Here is a 20,329-nt window from a genome sequence, read left to right on the forward strand (position 1 = left end):
AAGCAAGGGTTATATTTCACTAGTTTGTGTTTTTGTTTGAGTTTATGAGAGTGTTTGCACTTTTAAAATGAGTTTCATATTTCTACCTTGAAAGCTAAGTGCACTGACTGAATGAAACCGCATTAGGTTCCTTTCTATATTGCATCTCAAGTCTTCCACCCTGTGAGAGTGCCTTGACAAACGGGTTCCAATTATTGGAACTACCTACTATTGCCTAATTAGTTCCATCTCAGACCGTGATTGGTTGAAGTCAAGGAAAGATTCATCTTGTTCACAGGCATCAGCAGTTTCCTGATTACCTTAGGGTTTTGGTGCTGCTACAGGATAGCTTTTAACCCCTCACTTATTCTTTACAGAGACAGGATTTTCTATGAGTGGTTGTCCGTACTTTGACTTATGTTGGCTGTTTTTCCCATTTAGTTTTAAATCTACTTCACTGTTTCTTTTTTTTTTGTCATTGCAGTACTTTTGTTTTCTTCTTCTCCTTTGGTCAGCTAATTCTTTTACCATTAATTTCAGCGTCCTTTCATCTCTTAATTTTGGTGTCAGGATCTCTCGCTCATTTCATCTGTCTTGATCCAATCATCGCGTTTACTCAGTATTTCCATTAAAAAAAAAGTTCTCACGTCAGTCGAGAAAACATGTATCCATGGTTTTAAGATGAAAGGAGAAGGATAAAGAGCAGCTAAAGACCCAGTAAATGGCATCCCGATATCTCAAGTAGAAAGAAAAGAGCTCCAGTATTCCTTAATAGTGAGATACATTTTCCTTTTCCCAATGCTGTCTATTTGTATGTCAGTTGGAGCTATTTAATAATTTTCACATTGAAATCACTGTGTAACAGCTATTTTATCATTGCTAAAACATTGCAACTACATTGATTTCTTTGAAAAAGAAGACATTTAGTGTGATGTAAGGGTTGGGGTGTAGACAAATGTCTTTTATAAGCGCTTCAGAGCATTTTTCCAAGAATGGATTGGAGCAAATGGACCTGCATTAAAAACATTCTCACCTTGCCTTAAGCAATACGAACCCACCTGAAAGATAGTAAAGTATAGGATTTTGTTTCAAGATGTTCTTCTCCCAGTCTTTAGTTATAACTTCAGTTTTACAGGCTTTGGAATTTAGATTTAAAAATGACTAAATATGTCACCCCTGCTATGGTTTAACTAAAACAAAATTGATTAACTCACCTTATACCATACTATTTTGTTCTCATAAAGTATTTTCTATTAGTACTAAAGTTGTTAAAGACTCCCACTATCACAAACGGAAAAACTGTATTCTATTCTGAGAGAATCACTGTTTGCAGATGCTAATGCAATGCTTTGTCTGCCCTCTGTTAGCTCAATGTGGTGGAATCCGGGAGGAGATGGAGGGCATGATTCTCAGCCCTGGTTTCCCTGGCAACTACCCTAGCAACAGTGACTGTACCTGGAGAATCTACCTACCAGTTGGTTATGGTGAGCATCACTCTTAAATAATTCCCACACTCAAGAAACCTTTAATTTTACAACGTATAGGGCTGGATTGTGGAATGATTTGTACTTACAACTAACTGGTGTCTGGTTAAACTCATTTAGATGTGAGAGCCTGTCCAGAGGTACCTTATTAGTATTTCAGAAAGAGGATTGGCATTCCTTTTTTTAATTTCCTACCACTCTTTCTTAACATTTCTTATTTTCCCAGGAGCCCACCTTCAGTTCCTCAACTTCTCCACCGAGGCCAACCATGATTTCCTTGAGATACGCAATGGTCCTCTCGATACAAGCGCAGTGATTGGCCGATTCAGTGGCCAGGATATATCCTCCTCCCTTCTCACCACCTCCCATGAGACCACAGTATATTTCCATAGTGACCATTCACAGAACAAACCGGGGTTCCGATTTGAGTACCAGGGTAAGAGACCATAAATAATGTTTAAGTGTACTACTAGCAAAAGATGCAGAAGATTGAAACAGAAAATTATTGTCAGACAAAAATAGACTTATGGTTTAATATATGTTTATAGTAATGATCATAATCGCCAAGGTTTGCAGAGCTGAGCCAGTATCAGTATTATGACTTTATTCTGCAAATTGTGATCAAACTAGTAATTACTTCAGTGTGGCTGGAGCTTTTTGGCTGCTTCAAACCATCTTTGCTGTCACTGAAATAGGGTTCAGCAGAGGTGCAGATAGTGTTACTATAATGATCAGAGCTATTACCTTGACATAATCTCAGAATACAGTATAAAGTCACAGAGATGAATTATTTTTATGTAACAGCAGATTGACAAATAATAATATCCTGGAGTGTTACCCTTACTTTCTTAATGTTCACTAATTATTACCATTATGTCACTTCACTGTGAGGTGTATGCACATGTAAAGCCATAACATTACTAAATTAGCCCTAGAACTGACTGTGTCAGACTAATCAGCCCACAGAGCCAGTCAATATGTAAAACTCTGTATATAAAACTGTTGATCACTTATAAGATTTTCTTATCAGGTGCCAATAAAAGGCATTGCTGCAGGAGTAAATTGCCCTTGTCTGCAAATGCAACAGGCACACAAAGTTTGTATTTTGTGATTCAACAAACGAGCCGGCAAATCGAAAGGTAGCATTGTGCATTTACATAATTATGTGTGCATTAGCATATAAATCAAGCATTATATTTGCAAATACCCCCCTTTTGCAGTATTTGCATGAGTTATCTCCTACAAAGGGAAGCTGTGATCCATAGAAATCAATTTCTTTAGTCATATTTATATCCTGGCTCTTCAAGGCTCACTGCCTGCTTTTCTTTTGTATCCAAGAGGGGAAAAAAATGGAAGAATTATTTACCCACACTACTTCTGATGACTGCATCATCAGCACAGCACAAGTCAAACCCGCCCCTGGCTTTTTCTTTCCCTCTGAAAACTCCTGTCTGAGGAGGAGGAGGAGGAGGAGGAAGTTTGCAGTAGGTTGAGCACAAGGAGGAAGAACAATAGAAAGATGAGGAAGGGGAATTAAAGTTAGAAAATAAAAATAGATAACGCTCCACTATAACAATGCTGTTGTCTGAAAGCATATTAGGGCATATCTGTAAAGGTTGTGTGAATTGATTGCTAGCTTTTGGCTGTAACAAGGAATGAGGATACAGGGACATGTTTAAACATGCAACTTATGTTTTATAACAGTATGTTTATGTTGTCATAATACTATATACCTGCTTAAAATGTGTCTGAATTAAAGTATTTAGCTATATTGGAAAAATAAATGATGATTTGAATGGAGTGATGTACACGCTGTTCTCTCCCTCAGCTTATGAGCTACAGGAGTGCCCCGATCCAGAGCCTTTCCGCTATGGAGTGGTGGTGGGTGCTGGCTTCAATGTGGGCCAGTCCATTTCCTTTGAGTGTCTGCCCGGGTATCAACTAATGGGACATTCCATCCTCACCTGTGAGCATGGCACCACCCGCAATTGGGATCACCCTTTCCCTCGCTGCGAAGGTAAGGGATGTGAGATTTGTTGTATCAATACACAAACAATATGCAAATGTAACACTTGTATTAATCTGACCACTAAATAGTCCTCCAAACAAGTGGCCGACTACACTGCCTCATGAACGCAGAACCAAAGTAATAAAATTATAACTTCCTGTTTAGAATGTATTGAGCATCATTAGTGTGAAGTGTGGCTATGGAGATAGTGATTATCTATTATGAATAATGCAATTAAACTGAATTATCATCCCCCATTAATGAAGCAAAGTACTCTTCAATGAAAATCAATACTCTTCTAAAGACGAATGGAGGCAAATAAAAGAGGGGCTTAACTGAAAAGAAAAGTAATGGGTGCTCTTTCTTTTGCCTCGTCCTTGACCCACATTCTCACGCTCTAGCTGTCGATTATTCAATAAGGCAGGCAAAACTACGGAGGGAGGTGATGGCCATGACACTGGAACTTTGAATGGGTGAGCAGGGAGATGAATGCGAGTGAGAGAAGGAGCAACAGAGTGAAGAAGGAACAGGAGACAGCCTTTATTCTCTCCTAGCAATTTTCTTTTGGATAGGCATTTTCAATAGTCACATGTTTATTATTTTACAAGTGCCTATTACTTAAACATATTGTGATTTACTGTTTTCTTTTTTGTATATAAAAAAACAAACAATTGCAGCCCTGTTACAAGTTTTCTGTTTCCATCTAACCCTTTAAAGGTCCCATGGCCTGCCTATGGTCCCCGAGTGGCTAGAAATGGTGATAGGTGTAAACCGAGCCCTGGATATCCTGCTCTGCCTTTGAGAAAATGAAAGCTCAGATGGGCCGATCTGGAATCTGCTCTTTATGAGGTCATAAGGAGCAAGGTTACCTCCCCTTTCTCTGCTTTGCCCGCCCAGATAATTTGGCCAACCCATGAGAAAGAGAGAGACATCATGGCTTGCAAACAAGCGAAGTGGCAGTTGGTCAAGGCCACACCCCCACCGTCCACCTTGCCCCCCTCTCTCCTCCTCAATAGCTACAGACACAGAAATGGCACATCCTAAGGAAAGCTTATTGTGGGACTGGCTCTAGTACACACCAAGTGTGCAGCAAGGCTGAATTTCGGGAAAGAGACTTCAGATACAGTATTAGGGGACCGCTAAGGCCTATATAAAAGCATCCAAAAAGCAGCATGTCATGGGACCTTGAAGCAAACGTGCACTTTTTTACACATAAGATTAAACTGCTTGCCAGTTGATGGCGTCAGCCAGATGTGCAACTCCATAGAGTGTCAAGGGTTTAATCAATCTTTCTAATCGATAGCTCATTTAACAGGTGAGCCAGCAGCAGAGGGGCCTATCAACCACAGGGCTAAAGTAGGCAGCTTTATAACATGAGCATACACATAACCTGAGAGAGGAACAGAGGGATGAAACATGCAATCTCTGCTTTGGGAATGATCCTATACCCATAGACATCCAAGGGTGTGCCGTTAAGCTAAATACCCTGTCTGGGTTGCTTGAGATGCCTGCACCACTGAGATTACCTCTCCTTACAGTTTCTCCCTGCTCCACCAAAGTGAATATGGGGTTTCTCTAAGGGCACCAGCGGGAATGCAACGCTTCGTAATCGTTAAGTTGGTTAGAACCTCCTGAGGAACATTGGAAATATAGTTACAATTTATATGCAAGCAGATTTAGTGCTGGGTGCAGGGTAGTTTGTATGTATGTACAGTATATGTGTGTGAGTGAGTGTTACTGTATTTTTCAGGCTGTGCAGGATTTTTTTAACCTCAGGAAATCAAGCATGTGTGGACTTGTGAGGTTCTAGTGTTGTCAGTTGTGACATAGACATGCTGTTTTAACCTTTCCTGTCACTCAAACGCATACAAGTTTACACAAACATGCATATCCACTCCTCGTACTGTATACACACCTCAAAAGCCCAGTCCACAATAACCCCTCGCCTCAGCTCTGCACTCTCTCTGTTCACCCCCCAGTGGGAAAGGGTTGAGGCCTTATCTTAGCAAAACACTCCACCCAAGTCCCCACTTGGTAACAGGCTTTACTGGCTAATCTTTAGCTCAGACAAGCGCCCGGGCACTAGACGAAGAGTGAAGGAAAGGGGGAAAGAGACACTGAGAAGGGAAGCAGAAGAAGAGGAGGATGAAAAATCCCCCATCTACCCCCGATTGCAGCTGAATTATGGATCTGTCCCATATATATGTATATACTTTGACTACCTTTCTCCCTTACCCTTCCCTCCCTCAGTGCCTTGTGGTGGGAACATCACATCAGACAATGGGACCATCTTCTCCCCAGGTTACCCAGAGGAGTACCCTAGCTCAGCTGACTGCTCCTGGCTGATCACCGTGGCTCCTGGTTTAGGCATCAAAATCAACTTCACCCTGCTTCAGGTTCATGGGCCGCACGACTTCATCACTGTCTGGTAAGAAATTACTGTTGCCAGGTACTGCAGATAATGTGTAAATACACTTTTTTATGATATACCGTTGTAGGATTCTCGTAGGGTACAGATTTGATCATTGGCAAATTATCAAAGATGTTTTATCAATATTAATAAAGTTACGAATATGGTTATTAATAACTTTATCAAATCAACAAACAATCAAAACGGGGTCACCCCCTTAAAAAGGAAATAAAGGAAGGGGTGAATCCAAGCAACGGACCTGATCTACCAGCAATTGTTACAAGTACACAAATAATCACAAGCAACTGCTAATTAAGTATAATAAGATTTATTAACGTCACAATTATCAGTAGCTAAACTATAATCCTTCAATAATAAACTCATATACCCTTTTTACAATATCACAACCAAAACAAAGCAAAAACAAAGCAGCATGTGTCATGGACACGTCTGTGTGTGTGTGTGTGTGTGTGTGTGTGTGTGTGTGTGTGTGTGTGTGTGTGTGTGTGTGTGTGTGTGTGTGTGTGTGCGAAGGAGGAGGGGCGGTGTCAAATTGTATTCCTAACACAAAAGCCAAACTGGCTACTCCTGTGAGCTGCACAAAACTATTTAGCCTCAAGAGGGCGGTAGTGGTGCTGCGTGCACGGGGAGGAGCTGAAGAAGCCGAGGGGGTTGCTAGGCAACACGAACGCTTAGCCTAGTATGCTAGGTCATGTGTTAGATCTGTACAAGGTGATGCCGACTCCACGTGTGAAGCTAGCCTACCGCGTTAGCTCGGGAGATACGCGGCTAGCCTGTGTCGTGTGTGTGTGTGTGTGTGTGTGTGTGTATGTTAGTAAGAGGAGAAAGAGAAGAAGGGAAGAAAAGACACACTCTGATCTCAGTTATCGATAATGACCCAGTTCCCCTCAGCTACTCAGGTCTGGGCTAACGTGTAGTTAGGACAGCTTGAGACTTCTGGTTTTGCTGAGGAAAACGTCACTCCAGTAGCTAGCAGCTGATTTTCGCGATTCTATCGCAGACAGTAATTAAAACTCCTGAAAGGAGTGAGTAGCAGATAGCAATTACGGTTTTAACCCAGCTACTTTAACACAACATAAATCAACGAGTATAATGATCAATTTATACATTCACAGCAACAGATTAATAACCAGATATGGCCCATACATGATTACAATCAGATCACATTAATGGCAACAGCGGTAGCGAACCCTTTGCTCATTAGTAACAAACCAAAACGCACTAGTTCTAATATCTGCCCAGAACTGTGTAAGCCTTCTTACTGTATGCGTTGTTTGTCAGTTAAGTCTCTCGCCAGAGCTTAACGATCCGTTTCGTCCGAAGCAGAGGGGACGAGACGTGATCCAGGTCGACCAAACCAGAACCAGAACGTAGTCCTTTTCTTGAATCCAGGCTGATTAAGCCCGCTGCAGATGAAGGAATACTTCGGCCAGTATTCCCTCGGATCCCCTTTGTATATCAGGCCGATATAAACTTTGTACCAGCTCGAAACTCGACCAGCGAGGTGATGCTGGTTAGCTAGCCCGGACTAGTGCCTCCTTTCAGCAACCGGGGATTACCGTGAAAAGCGAAGAAAGCACAAACGGCGAAAGCTTTTATCGTTCCCCCGCCTCCTAGTGGCGGGGTGGTGCATTCAAAGACCCGACGGCCAATGGGAAAACTGCAACCTGGTCACAGGTGTGAAGCAGTTCTTTGTCTCACCACCAGTCTGCCTTGCCGTCCTCGTGTTGGATGCACTTTCTCCATCTTGCGAAGTGGCGGCTTTTTAGGAGTTTCGTGAAACTGGCTTTGGAATTCACATGTAGGCCAAGATCCTTTGTCCTGCCTCCCCTGTGTCCCTGCAGTCAACTCAATCTGAGCCAAATCACTGTTTAACCAGCTTCTTGGTCCCCAACACCGTGTATACTTTGTACCATAAAATGTCAGAAAAAAACTGCAATCATGTTTTAACCAGTTTTCTAGTAGTCCCATCCTTGAAATCCTTGTCGCCCATTCCTACTTTTCAACATACATACATTCTTTTTCTTCCCGCCTCTGTTGTGGAAAAAAAAACAACCTGAATCAAGGTCCAGTAATCTCTAATGCCCCTGCCCACTCCTCTCTTTTCATTTACTGTCCCTTTGATGTGACTGCAGCTTGTTTTCTAAATAAGTACTGTATGGCCTCCCACCATGTTCTTCATCTTTATCATCCATTACAGTGCCAAAAATAGCTGCAGATTAAAAGCTCACCTCTGCCTTGTCTTTGGCTTTATCTCTTTCTTTTCTTGTGTCCTTGTTGTTATTGTCATGCCCACCATTCCCTCCTTGATTAATAACTCCTTGGGCCCTATCTTGCACTCAGCGCAATTGCCTTTGTACACCGACGCATGTATCATTCCTATTTTGCACCCGACGCACAGCGGACCTTTCCCTCCACAGACGCACGTCTGTAAATTAGGAAATGTATTTGCGCTCCCGGGGGCGGTTCAGCGAAAAGAGGAGGCGTGTTCCGGCGCAAACGTTCCCTAGAGCTATTTTGCAGTTTCAGAAAACAATTTCGCCACTGACCAGGAAAAACCTGGTCTAAAGTCAGTGGTGCTAGTCTAAAGTCAGTAGCGCGTTATTCAGATGCTATTTTAGGGGCGCATGCTTGGCCATAATGTAGCGTGTGCACAACGCGCATACGCTTTGCTTCCCTCATCTACAAGGACGCAGCAGTTCCTATTTTTGCAAACCATACATAATTACAAGGGAAAATATTACTGAAAATGTGCTTCAGGTGTTTGGATAGATCAGCAGGCACTTTATAGTACAGTCCTCAAAAAGTCGCAGCATTCTTTGTGGCTTGTTGTTTTACACAAAATTTCCATTAATCATGGATGTGTTGATGACATAAATGAGGAAATATTAGAGGACTTAAGGAGACGTGATGTTGAACTCCTCCGGGATTGGACACTCCGGCGGAATCTGGTCCTGGAGTGGCAATGCGCGATGTGCTCCTGGTGGAGCGGGTGGACGGAGATGGAGTGGGGGGAGGAGGAAGGGGCTCAACAGGTGCAGGTGTTGCTCCATGGCTGCAGCAATCCTCTCCAGACTGTGGAGATGTGCGCGAGAGGCCGCAGCAACATCGCCACCCGGTCAAGACGGGCATTTATTACTTTTCCGCATTCCGGACAGCTCCCGCTGGCGTGCGCCAGGCAAATCCGCCGTTATAATAGCAATCCGCCATGGAACAAGCGCGCCTGCTCTTAAAGGGAATGTGAGATGACGCTCTGATTGGTTTATTGCACGTTATGCCCAAACTACACCTAGCTACTTCAGACCAACCCATTTCAGATTTGCGTCGGGTGCAAGAGTCATTTATCCCGCCGGTATAATAGCAACAGCGCCCGAGATCCGCCCACAAAGCTACTTGCGTTTCACGTTTGATACTTGCATTTCATCCATCCATCCATCCATCTTCGTCCGCTTATCCGGTGTCGGGTCGCGGGGGGAGCAGCTCCAGCAGGGGACCCCATACTTCCCTTTCCCGAGCAACATTAACCAGCTCTGACTGGGGGATCCCGAGGCGTTCCCAGGCCAGGTTGGAGATATAATCCCTCCACCTAGTCCTGGGTCTTCCCCGAGGCCTCCTCCCACTTGCATTTCAGATCGTTAAAATAGGGCCCCTTGTGTTTTAGGGAGTTCTTTTCAATGCGTTCTTTTTAAAATCATCAAATCTCTTCACCCTTTTTCTTTGTTTGGTAATGTATGTTTAACCACATTGAGATATATATATATATATATATATATATATATATATATATATATATATATATATATACACATATAGACAGAAATGTAAAGGATAATAATATTGTGATTTATTTTGGTAGGGAACCTGAGTGGCAACACCAGAAACCTCTGATCTTGACAAATACTCATATGGGTTTTGGCTCTTCATGTGCAATCTTAATAGCAGAAAAAAAAAGTATAAATTATTATGACTTTTTTACATCGTATTTTCTAAATACCAATCGCTGACATGGAATGAATCCAGTCAGCCATTGAACATCATCAGAGCAGCAGGTGGAATGTCATTCCCAACTCTGTAAATACAGTATGTGTTTGAGAGAAGATGGAGGGAGACAGAGGGAATAGGTTTTGGATGGTGGAAAAGGTGTGTGTGCTCCTTTTTCTCTGTGTAAATGTTTGTGTCAGGACGTTTATGTGGTAGGTATTTGCCTGACTGGGGTAAAGCTTCATTTCATCACCTCCCTAATGCACTCCTGGGCCTGCCATATGTGTGACCAAAGACAGGACTTTGCATGCATGATGGTTGCCAGTCCCAGTTGATCCCCTCTCCCCGAGATGAGCTCCAAAGGTCCCAGATCTCAGTGAGACCGGAGATCTGACTGCCAGCCAACCTGGCAACTCTACGACCACATGAAAAGGCCACATGGCGTGGGGTGACATCGTTGTTTTACGGATTTGGCTGTTTACTGAAATTGGTGTGATTTTTTTTTTTTTTTAGTGGAGTTTAGGGACCGTTCGGTGCAAAAAACGAAAATTACTGTTGCACTCTGTCTGGACATCTTGCCGTGCCAACTTTGCAATAAAGGTTTCCTAAATTCCATGTATATACATTTGATGTCAGCTTACTAATTGATTGCGGGTTTTATGTAGATTTTGACTTGTATACATTTTAGTCCACATTGTTTAAACGCCGAGGTGGATCTACTGATCACTGTGGATTACTTTTTTTTTTTTTTTTGGTGTCATTGGATTATGGCAAAATACGGATCTTTTTTCTTAACGTTTTATGGTGTGATTGTGCTTCGTTTCTGCGTTTGGAGAGGCATCTCAACAGACTGTAGGTCGAACACTGATTGTTCACTGTTACATTTTAGTTGAATTTAAGTGTTGGGGCATTCTGCCACCGTCTGTCTATTGCGTTCCAAGACAGCCATGCCGCGAATGGATTTCATAAGGGCGAATTGCTAAATTGTTACAATGTAATTTGAAATCTGCTTTAAAAATAAACATATATGTTTTGGAATATAATGTTCAACTTCGACAGCTTTATATATATCTAAAATATACAATGACTGAGGAAGCCTAGTGATGAGTCCATAGCAATTTCTTTTTACCCAGTGTGCTTTGCTTAATGGTCTCAATGTTTTATTGTTTTATTTCATGTAAATACTAGTTTACTAGAGGAGTAACTTAGTATTTCAAGTAATTCAGGAAGTGCGCATTTACTTTCCATGCTTGTTGTGTTTCCACAACAATGTTAGTGAGTAAATCTACTGAAATGGCCACCACACCATAACAGAGGAGTGAGATGGGTAAGATGAGAAAGCTAGAGGTTAAATCATGTATGTTATGGCTGTAAAAAAATCAAAGTGCATATGTACATCTTATCTGAGCGCAAACCAGTACATAAGGCATCAAGAAATTGTTGGGGAGGGTCATGCCTCTTTTCCAAATCTTTTTGGAGGGTCATAGAAAAATTACAACTGGGGGTGGGGGGTCAAGTCTATTTTGACTAAAGATCCCAAAACTCTTCTGGTGGCCCCTTAAATAAATAACGAACAGTCCCTTATGTCACTAAGTCGGAAAAGTGAGCAAAATGTCTCCGCGCTGGTGACAGCCGTGGGCGGAGACACGGTTGCTGCCCGGTTGAATATGTGTTTGAAGCATCCACATTTAAAAAACAAACATTTAATACCTTTTATTAAATTCATTCAATGTCTTAACTACATATTTTCTAAATCTGGACAGGGTGTAAACTGCAACTTGACTGGTCAGCAGAGGCATCTAACCGCATGGCAGTAGTTCTAGTTAGCGTATTTTTGCTCTTCTGTAAACTGCCCCCACTGTGCTGATCTTTCCCTACAAGCTCATGCAGAGCCAAGATGGGGACTATCATGTTCCCCAGTTTCCAGTTACCACCGCTGTGTATCTATCCACTGAACTACTGAGCCAAGGAAATGGGCCCCGTAATGGCAGCTTGGCCAGAGTGCTGTCAGGCAGCAGTCCCTAGCCAGCCGTTTCCAGAGCTGCTTGTAATCTCCCATGCCCAGTCTGACAGCCAAAGACAGATGGTTTTTAAGCTGAATGGTTGTGGCAGGAATCTGGGAGCTGGCTTAATCGGGCATGCCCACGCCAGGGGACTGCCAAGGCTGGGCCACAGCTTCCAGGGACACTCCCATTGGATGGCAGTTAGCAGAAACAGCGCAATCCAGACCTGTCATTCCATGCTTATCTGTAATTTTTACCTTATTTCAACATTATCACCCAGAGCAGCCCAGAGTAATTGCTTTGGGTATGATAAAGTGAGAGCAGCTTGGTTATACTCTGCTGCTGGAAGCTGCTTGACGATAATCTGGCATGTGGCATTGTCTGGTTTTCTCACAGATATGTGTCAGAGTCTCAAGGTACTTTATGTTTAGAGACCGAGTGAGCATTTGAGCAGATGCTGCTGACAGAACATCTCCATGGTTAATTGTCATCACTATTTGAAGTTAAAGTTGACCTGTAACCTTGTCTCCTTTTAGGGATGGTCCACAGGAGACAGCCAGGAAACTGGGAGTGTTCACTGATGGTGAGCCCAACGACCCGCCCAGTAGCACATCCAATCAGGTGCTGATTCGTTTCCGTAGTAACACAGAGAAGGGTGGACTATTCCGTATCAGCTATCAAGGTATGTAAATTACTCTTCTTACTTGATCGTTATCTCTAACAGATATTTGGCACATTCTGTGTGTGACCCCTTTCATGTCTTTGATGCTCTCAATAAAGCTTACAGACTGCAGTTCTGCCTGCCTCCCCCCATCATTCCTAATGCAGAGATCCTGATGGCAAGCAAAGAGTTTAAAATTGGTAGGTGGAAACTCACAATCACTGCTATCTAGGCACTTCTCACTTTTTTGTATTAAATGTCGGTCCCATCCTGATTTGTGGAATTGTAACATTTTAAATACAACCCGAATTCCAGAAAAGTTGGGACGTTTTTTAAATTTTAATAAAATGTAAACTAAAAGACTTTCAAATCACATGAGCCAATATTTTATTCACAATAGAACATAGATAACATAGCAAATGTTTAAACTGAGAAATTTTACAATTTTATGCACAAAATGAGCTCATTTCAAATTTGATTTCTGCTACAGGTCTCAAAATAGTTGGCACGGGGCATGTTTACCATGGTGTAGCATCTCCTTTTCTTTTCAAAACAGTTTGAAGACGTCTGGGCATTGAGGCTATGAGTTGCTGGAGTTTTGGTGTCAGAATTTGGTCCCATTCTTGCCTTATATAGATTTCCAGCTGCTGAAGAGTTCGTGGTCGTCTTTGACGTATTACGCATTTTTTGAGACCTGTAGCAGGCATAAAATTTTAAATGAGCTAATTAAGTGGATGAAAGTGTAGAATTTCTCAGTTTAAACATTTGCTATGTTATCTATGTTCTATTGTGAATAAAATATTGGCTCATGTGATTTGAAAGTCTTTTAGTTTTCATTTTATTAAAATTTAAAAAACGTCCCAACTTTTCTGGAATTCGGGTTGTAGTTTATCCCACTGGCTTTGGCAGATTACATTGCCCCATGTTCACTGACTCTGATACTGACTACACATCCCATAAGGCAAATGTATTGAATGCAGACTCACCCCGAACAACATAACCCAGGGGTTTTTGAAGCAGCAGTATAAATGAATGATTATGACAAAATAATCAGAAAGCCAGAGGGATTTGAGACCGGTGCACTCATTCTCCCCTGTAGAAGACAATAGAGATTAATTTCCCCTTATCTGTTTATTTGCATACCTTCTTGCTGCATTATTATTCAGAGACACAAAGGCAACAACACCAACATAGTGTTTCATCTATAGGATCCCCAGTGTGGATTTATAATGGGACTTATTTCCACTGTTAACTTTTTCTTTCACTGAGATACACAATGGATCACTTTTACTTCCGCATCATTTCAGTATCCTGGCTAAGGAGCACTGATTTGTGTATGATGACATTTTGGATTATATCAATCATATGTAGGGTTGGGTGTCATTTGAATTTTTTCAATACAGGCGCTAAAACGATACTTTTAAAACGGTGCCGATGCCTAAAAGGTGCCTGAACTTAACTTCAAAAAAAAAGAGAGTACAAAATGACAGTCGCTGACCTTAAGGAACGGCTTGTTTATTGCTAAGACCATTTGTCAAAAAGGAGAACCACTAGATGCCAGAAGGGTACTTTACGACAATATTTTATGCACTATGAGCTTATTAGGTGCAATTGAACACACCATTAAGTCTCGTCGTTGTTGTTTCTCCTACAACTCTGACTTCAGCAGCGGCCATGGTGTCTGGCAAATTGCAGCAAGTCTACACTGTGTCTTTAGCTACAGACTGTTGTACGTCCCGGTATTGGAATCTTTTCATGTGAAATACAGCCATGCGTTAGACTATTTATCTTTCAGCATTCAAACCGTGTTTAAGACAGCTACTAGCTAATGGTAGGCTAACCTTACCTCCTGCCAAGTGTATTGTAAACTAATGCCGCATACAGTGATGCTTCTGTTGCCTGTAATGTTCGTTTCGGAGCACCAGAGAGCAGCGCAGGCATTTGGCACCGAAATAAGGCACCAAAATCTGCGTTGTCATTCCGTAGATACCGGCCGTTACCGGGTTTCGGTACCCTAATCATATGGCTCGTTGCCACATCTCTGATCGGTCATTAACATTACCTCTCCCTCCTCCATCTCTCTCTGTTCAGGTGATATAGTGCGCTACCGATGTCTTCCAGGCTACCATTTAAGTGGAAACAGCATCCAGACCTGCCGGCTGGGGACACATTTGGAGTTTGAAGGGCCTCCGCCCTCATGTGATGGTGAGTAAATGCCTGAGAATTGAAACTTGAGAAGTTATCCAGGGAAAGGCATGCGCTCTTTTTCATGAAGGCCCTATTTACCATTCAGACTTACACAGTTGGCCTTGGAGTAGCTCAATTTGAACGCTGCTCCTTTCCTTTTCCCGCCCATATTTATCCTACCGGTCCAGGTATCAAGAGCTCTCCTTTTTCACATTTCAATACCGCTTTCTCTTCTAGCTACATTTAGTATGTTTTTCTCCCCCTGCTTTATCTTTTCTTATCTCCCTAAATGATAAATTCCTCTCTGATAAGTGGTTGAATGCTAAATGAATACTGGTGATTTTAGCTTAAACGTCTCATGAGATTGTCCATGTGCTGGTACAATATGTCTTTAGGATTCTGAGCAGCAATGTATTTATGTGTGATTTCCTAAACATACATTTCAGCTTATCAAATAGCAGTAAACGCAGATGACACTGTCATACAAGCGAACACACTGGCAGCACAGTGCACTAGCGTATTAACAATAGGTGCAACTATTAAAGTGTTGTACATGCACTCTATTACGCTATTTTTTCTCTGTAGTATATATTAAGACACTTCATATTGAGTGCATTTTATTGTTGACAGAAGAAGCCTCTTGAGATGCATCATCTACTTTTCAAGAGAGTCCTGACAATTCATTATGTCTCACAAATGTATCGTGACACAGGTGAAACCCCCCAAAGGGATCCTCTGTAAGTTTATTTTCAGCAGGGTTATAGGTAGCCCGTATCATTTCGCTCTAATCATAGAACCATGCACTAGTTTGAGTTTTGCCTTATTTCTGGCTCCCATGGGTACTTTGTCTGCCTGTGGTCATGGAGCCGCAGCCACATATCAGCTTGGTAGCACTTTCCATCTCTGTGGATGATATTTGGCTCCCATGAGGCTAAAGGGGGGTTGCTGTGCTACTCTCTACATGCTGAGATATCATCCTCCCAGAGGAATCAATGAGTGCAGTGTTCCCAGTAAACCGCATCATCATAATACTGGATGTTGAATGCAATACTTTTCCTCTGGGCAAGAGACTGAGTGTGTAGAGGGTCCCTCAGTTCTTTCTCTGCTTCAAAATATCATAAATGCAGATATATTTCATTGTCTTTCTTCCTTTTTTAAAACATCATGACACATCTTTTTTGCCCTGTCTTGCTTTGTCGTCATTTTGTGTCTCACTCTGTTTGTGGGTTATGTGGTGGAACGAGGGAGCGGAGGCTTGATAAATGCAACTAATTTGGAGTGCTATAGAGGAAAAATATACAAATGCTCTGAGCATGAGATAAAAAAGAAGTGTTGGTAAAAGAAAGAGGGCAATGAAAGGGGAAGAAGAGATATGTGTAAGGAGTTTTGAGTAAGGTAATAATAAAGACATGGAATAAAGTACCTACCCAGGACCCAGAGGAGACTGAAAGTATCATAATTCAAGTGAGGAAAAAAAGGAATACGGACAATTCTTTGTGTGTGTTTACATATTTCTCCCTCTATAAAGTCCTGCCTTTTGCCTGCTAACCATTCACTCTACTTGCAGGCATCTGCAGCTAAGACATTCAAGTGAAAACAAAAAAAATCATGCTTTGACTTGATCATGCTAAGATAAACAAATTTGTGTTTTGGATAATCTAAATGAAAGTCAGTTGAATGCATTTACTTGCAGATGCGTTACATTTCAGCTGTGAATCTGCGCTTATTTTCATGGCTTGTGTGGCCTGCTAATTGGTTCCCCTTATTCTGCAAGACCATTATACTGGGGACAAACAGTTCCACCATACTCCTGCAAGCTGTCACTATGCCTGTATAGATAGACTGGGGTGATGGAGAGGAGATCCACAGATAACAAATGATGGAGTCAGAAGTTGAGTGAATGGAAGTTGAGAGTAGAGAGGAAAGTAAAACAACAGACTGATGCTCGTGTGAAGGAAGAGGAGAAGATTGGATGTGGAAAGAAGAGCCCAGGATAGGAAGAGAACAGTTTAGGATTAATCTGAATAAGCAGGATTATTGAGGAAAAAGACAACATTTGTCTGGATAAGTAGAGGAGAGACTGCTAAAAGAGCAGAAGGATGGCAAGTAAGTGAGAGTAGGACAGGAGTTAAAAAGCGAGGCGAGAAAGAGAGACAGGGAGAGACTTAGTTGGAGGGCAGTGAAGAGACAGAAGTTTGCAGCTCATTGAAATGCAGGGGACATGCCGGCTGCAGCTGCACCTATCAAATCACCACTTCTAGCTCTGACAAGCACGGCCCTCCCCGCACATCGAGCTGCCCCACCCCACACACATACACATTCAATTGCACACATCACACACTCATACATATACCGTATAAACATACATACTGGTCTAGCATGTGTCTGGGTTACACAGCAGTAGATGTTGTCTGTGAAAGTCTACCAGAGAGCAGCACTGGAGCCTACAGGCAGTTCTGCAGTGTTGCTTGCCTCTCAGCACCAGTATCCTCGCTCATCCTCTGCATTCCCTCCGTCTACACTCCCCCCTCCCTCACTCGCCACTTCCCTCCCCTGACTCACTAGCATCAGACTTCTATTCTTACGTAAGACATATACCCTTTATTCCCCATTCTCTTTCTTTGTCTTTTTCTGAGGCTGGCATTGTCACACACTTTTAACCACAGGTGTCTATCAATACACAGATCTGTGTTTTTCTGTCTCTGTCTTTCCATTTCTCCCAACAATGACTAAAAGTCATAAGTTAAAAGCCGCCACCATACACACATAAACATTTCTTTATTTAATCCAGAGAATTGTTGCAAGTCACAGTGGCAAATGTGTTTATCCTCTCGTATTTCCTGCCATTGGAACAACCAGTTGGTTTGCACAATATTTGATTTGCCTGCTATTTGATGAGGCCGGGTTATATTGGACCCAATAACCTTAACTACATCTGTTGTCTCCTGAGACCATGGGGAGTTCCAGCATCAGACACACACACTGTATATGTAATATTGGGCAATAATAAACTTTGACTTGACACATGAATTTAAACACACGCACTCACTTATGCACACAAACACACACACACACACACACACACACAGCAAAGCAACAGCATCCGTACAAAGTGTTGGTTGAATTCATTAATGAAACACAATGAGCTCTGATGATCCAAAATCCCTATGTTTATCCCCCGGACAGATTTCTGCTTAAAACCTGCATAATCACCCATCAAATTAGTTTCCCAGCTAGCTCGCTTTCTTCATCCCACTCGGTTTCTTCGCCTCCCCCGCCTCTCTTTCTATCTCCTTTTTGTTCCCCCGACTATTTTTTTGCCCTAGCCCCCTTCTTGTAGTTGTGCAGAATGGATGTTCATTGTCATCCATGACTTCCCCTGAGTTGTAAGGTCTTGATCCACGCTAATGCTTATGTTGTGGCCCATCCCCTTCAATGACCTCGTTATCGCTCTACAGCTTATGCTAATTAAATACCCACATGAGTAAAGGCATCTCAACAGCAATACAACTTGATCTTTTGTGGATCAATGCACGGTGTGTCCATACTTGCATACTGGAGTGCACAAACTGTGCATGTATAAATGCAGGTGTGTGTGCCCGGAAGCCTTTCACCACATTTTTCATTGGGAGGCTGTTGCATACCATGAACAATTTATACCCAAACAGAAGGGATATCTCACAGATTGCTGTTCCTGCTACCAGCTTATTCCATTCCTTGTCTCATTGAAGTGAAATTTCATGTTGAGCTCTATCTATGTTGGTCTCACCTTGTGTGTTGAAGCTGCCTTTTTCCAGCTGTCAGATTTTTCCCCTAATGCCCTTTTGTTTACAGCCAAACAGTGTTCTTCATTTCAGAGTGGATTGGTTTAATAAGTAGCAGCCCATAGATAAGAGCCCATGCCTGTCCCCCTCAGTCAGCTCCAAGACAAGCTGAAGGCAGTTTTGAAGACACGTTGGAGCCTTTTGAAAGGTCACTGACAACACACATCTCATCCTCAGAGATTTGATTGTTTAATGAACTTCACTCTTAGATTTGATGTGCTACTTCCCAGTGCAATCAGTTTCACTATCAGTGATGGATTTAAGCCTTTTGACTCATCCGCTGAGGTGCTTGAGGTTGTAAATAATTTCGCAGACTTGGCAGTTCCCTGAGGCATACAAACATTAGACGGTTAAGAGAGACAATTGCAACAATTAAATACACAAAATCACACAAACAGTGCAATGTGCAAGTACAATGTAAAACAAGGGATAAAAAGCTCCCCAAAATACTCTTTCATGACTTATGGTAAACAACATTTGCAGATATTTAGAATTAGTTTTGTCCTAATGGTGGCAACATTTGGCAAAAAGTTGTGGCAAAAGTATTTGATAGAAACATGCCTCATTTTAACATGCCTTGCCTACGAGTGACAGCTTACCTGACATTATCTGAGATTTCCTGAGGCAATAAATCCCACCTAGTGGACACACCAAGCAAGGTTAAAAAAAATGCTAAGAATTATTTGCCAATGCTACTTAACCCAGGCTGTCTGCCATAATGTTTTTCCTGCAGATTTAATAATCTCTTCCCCTATGAACACACAGTGAGGAGGATGAGGAAACCAAAAAACACGCGCACACACATACACACACATCCTGTGCACTGGAACAGTGCCTTGACAGAAACACACAGCCCATCCACGTACACAAAAACAACTTGTCCCACAAAGGAGATGCTGCTAGAATGTGATTCAGAGATTTCATTATTTCACCACTGTAATGGAGGACTTGCAAGTGCCAAGTGCTGCCTCAGTGCTACCCTGTGGCAGAACAGGCTTGAGTATTCAAATTGTGGCACACAACAGGGGCATTTACATCCCTAGCTAGATTTTCTGCCACACTTAGTTGACAAACACACTCTCACCACGCACGCACACACGCATGCACGCACGCACGCACGCACACACGTACACACAATATATGTGTATGCAAAAAACACCTGGTCACATGCACTTTGAAGTGGTTTATAATCACATTTTCAGCATCTTATGGTGTGTTTTGTTATTTCTGCTATGATTATAAGTAAATCCTCTGGCTGGCATTTAAAAGGTAAATGTATGTTTTTTTTCTAAAATGGTCTTTTGTTAATTGTAGAGCTCTTAACAAGCTGCCGAGTTGAGTTCCAGCACGGCCTCAGTGTTAAAACAGTTCATACTATTATGTACTGTATGCCAAAGTAGGCCCCTAGGAGTCTTTGTGATATATAAAACAGTAATATAACAGTTCATTTCATAACAGACAATATTTACTTTATGTAGGTTTATTGTATCTTATTTAGCTACAAAAAGGAATCACAAGCAAACTAGAAAAACAAATGTTTATCTTTCTCTGCTGTGGAGTTATTTCACAGTCTACCTCTTCAGCACTCAGCCCCATTAGGCGAGCCACAAAAAACAATGGGAAGGAAAAAAAACAATGCAGCATTTGCTTTGTGTTGTCGTTGCACCATTGGGTTCCTTTCAGGTTGTTTTTTGAAGTCCCACTCTGTACGCAGACAGATGTGGCAGATTAAGAGGTTGACTTCAGAGCATCCCAGCAAAAACGCAACAGA

At 42.1% G+C, this 20,329-nt stretch overlaps 1 protein-coding gene across 1 annotated transcript in view; it reads left to right on the top strand.

Annotated features, from left to right (window-relative positions):
• The window catches only part of csmd2 (CUB and Sushi multiple domains 2), a 268,962-nt gene that overhangs the window by 216,137 nt on the left and 32,496 nt on the right, over positions 1-20,329 (top strand). The window contains exons 41-47 of the mRNA XM_039820466.1: positions 1,347-1,463; positions 1,690-1,899; positions 3,292-3,480; positions 5,722-5,899; positions 12,423-12,568; positions 12,667-12,747; positions 14,639-14,752. Of these exons, the coding sequence (XP_039676400.1) occupies positions 1,347-1,463; positions 1,690-1,899; positions 3,292-3,480; positions 5,722-5,899; positions 12,423-12,568; positions 12,667-12,747; positions 14,639-14,752 (1,035 nt within the window). The remainder of the gene's footprint in view (positions 1-1,346; positions 1,464-1,689; positions 1,900-3,291; positions 3,481-5,721; positions 5,900-12,422; positions 12,569-12,666; positions 12,748-14,638; positions 14,753-20,329) is intronic.

This window comes from Perca fluviatilis, chromosome 13, assembly GCF_010015445.1.
Source record: "Perca fluviatilis chromosome 13, GENO_Pfluv_1.0, whole genome shotgun sequence".
NCBI classification, from domain to species: Eukaryota; Metazoa; Chordata; class Actinopteri; order Perciformes; family Percidae; genus Perca; species Perca fluviatilis.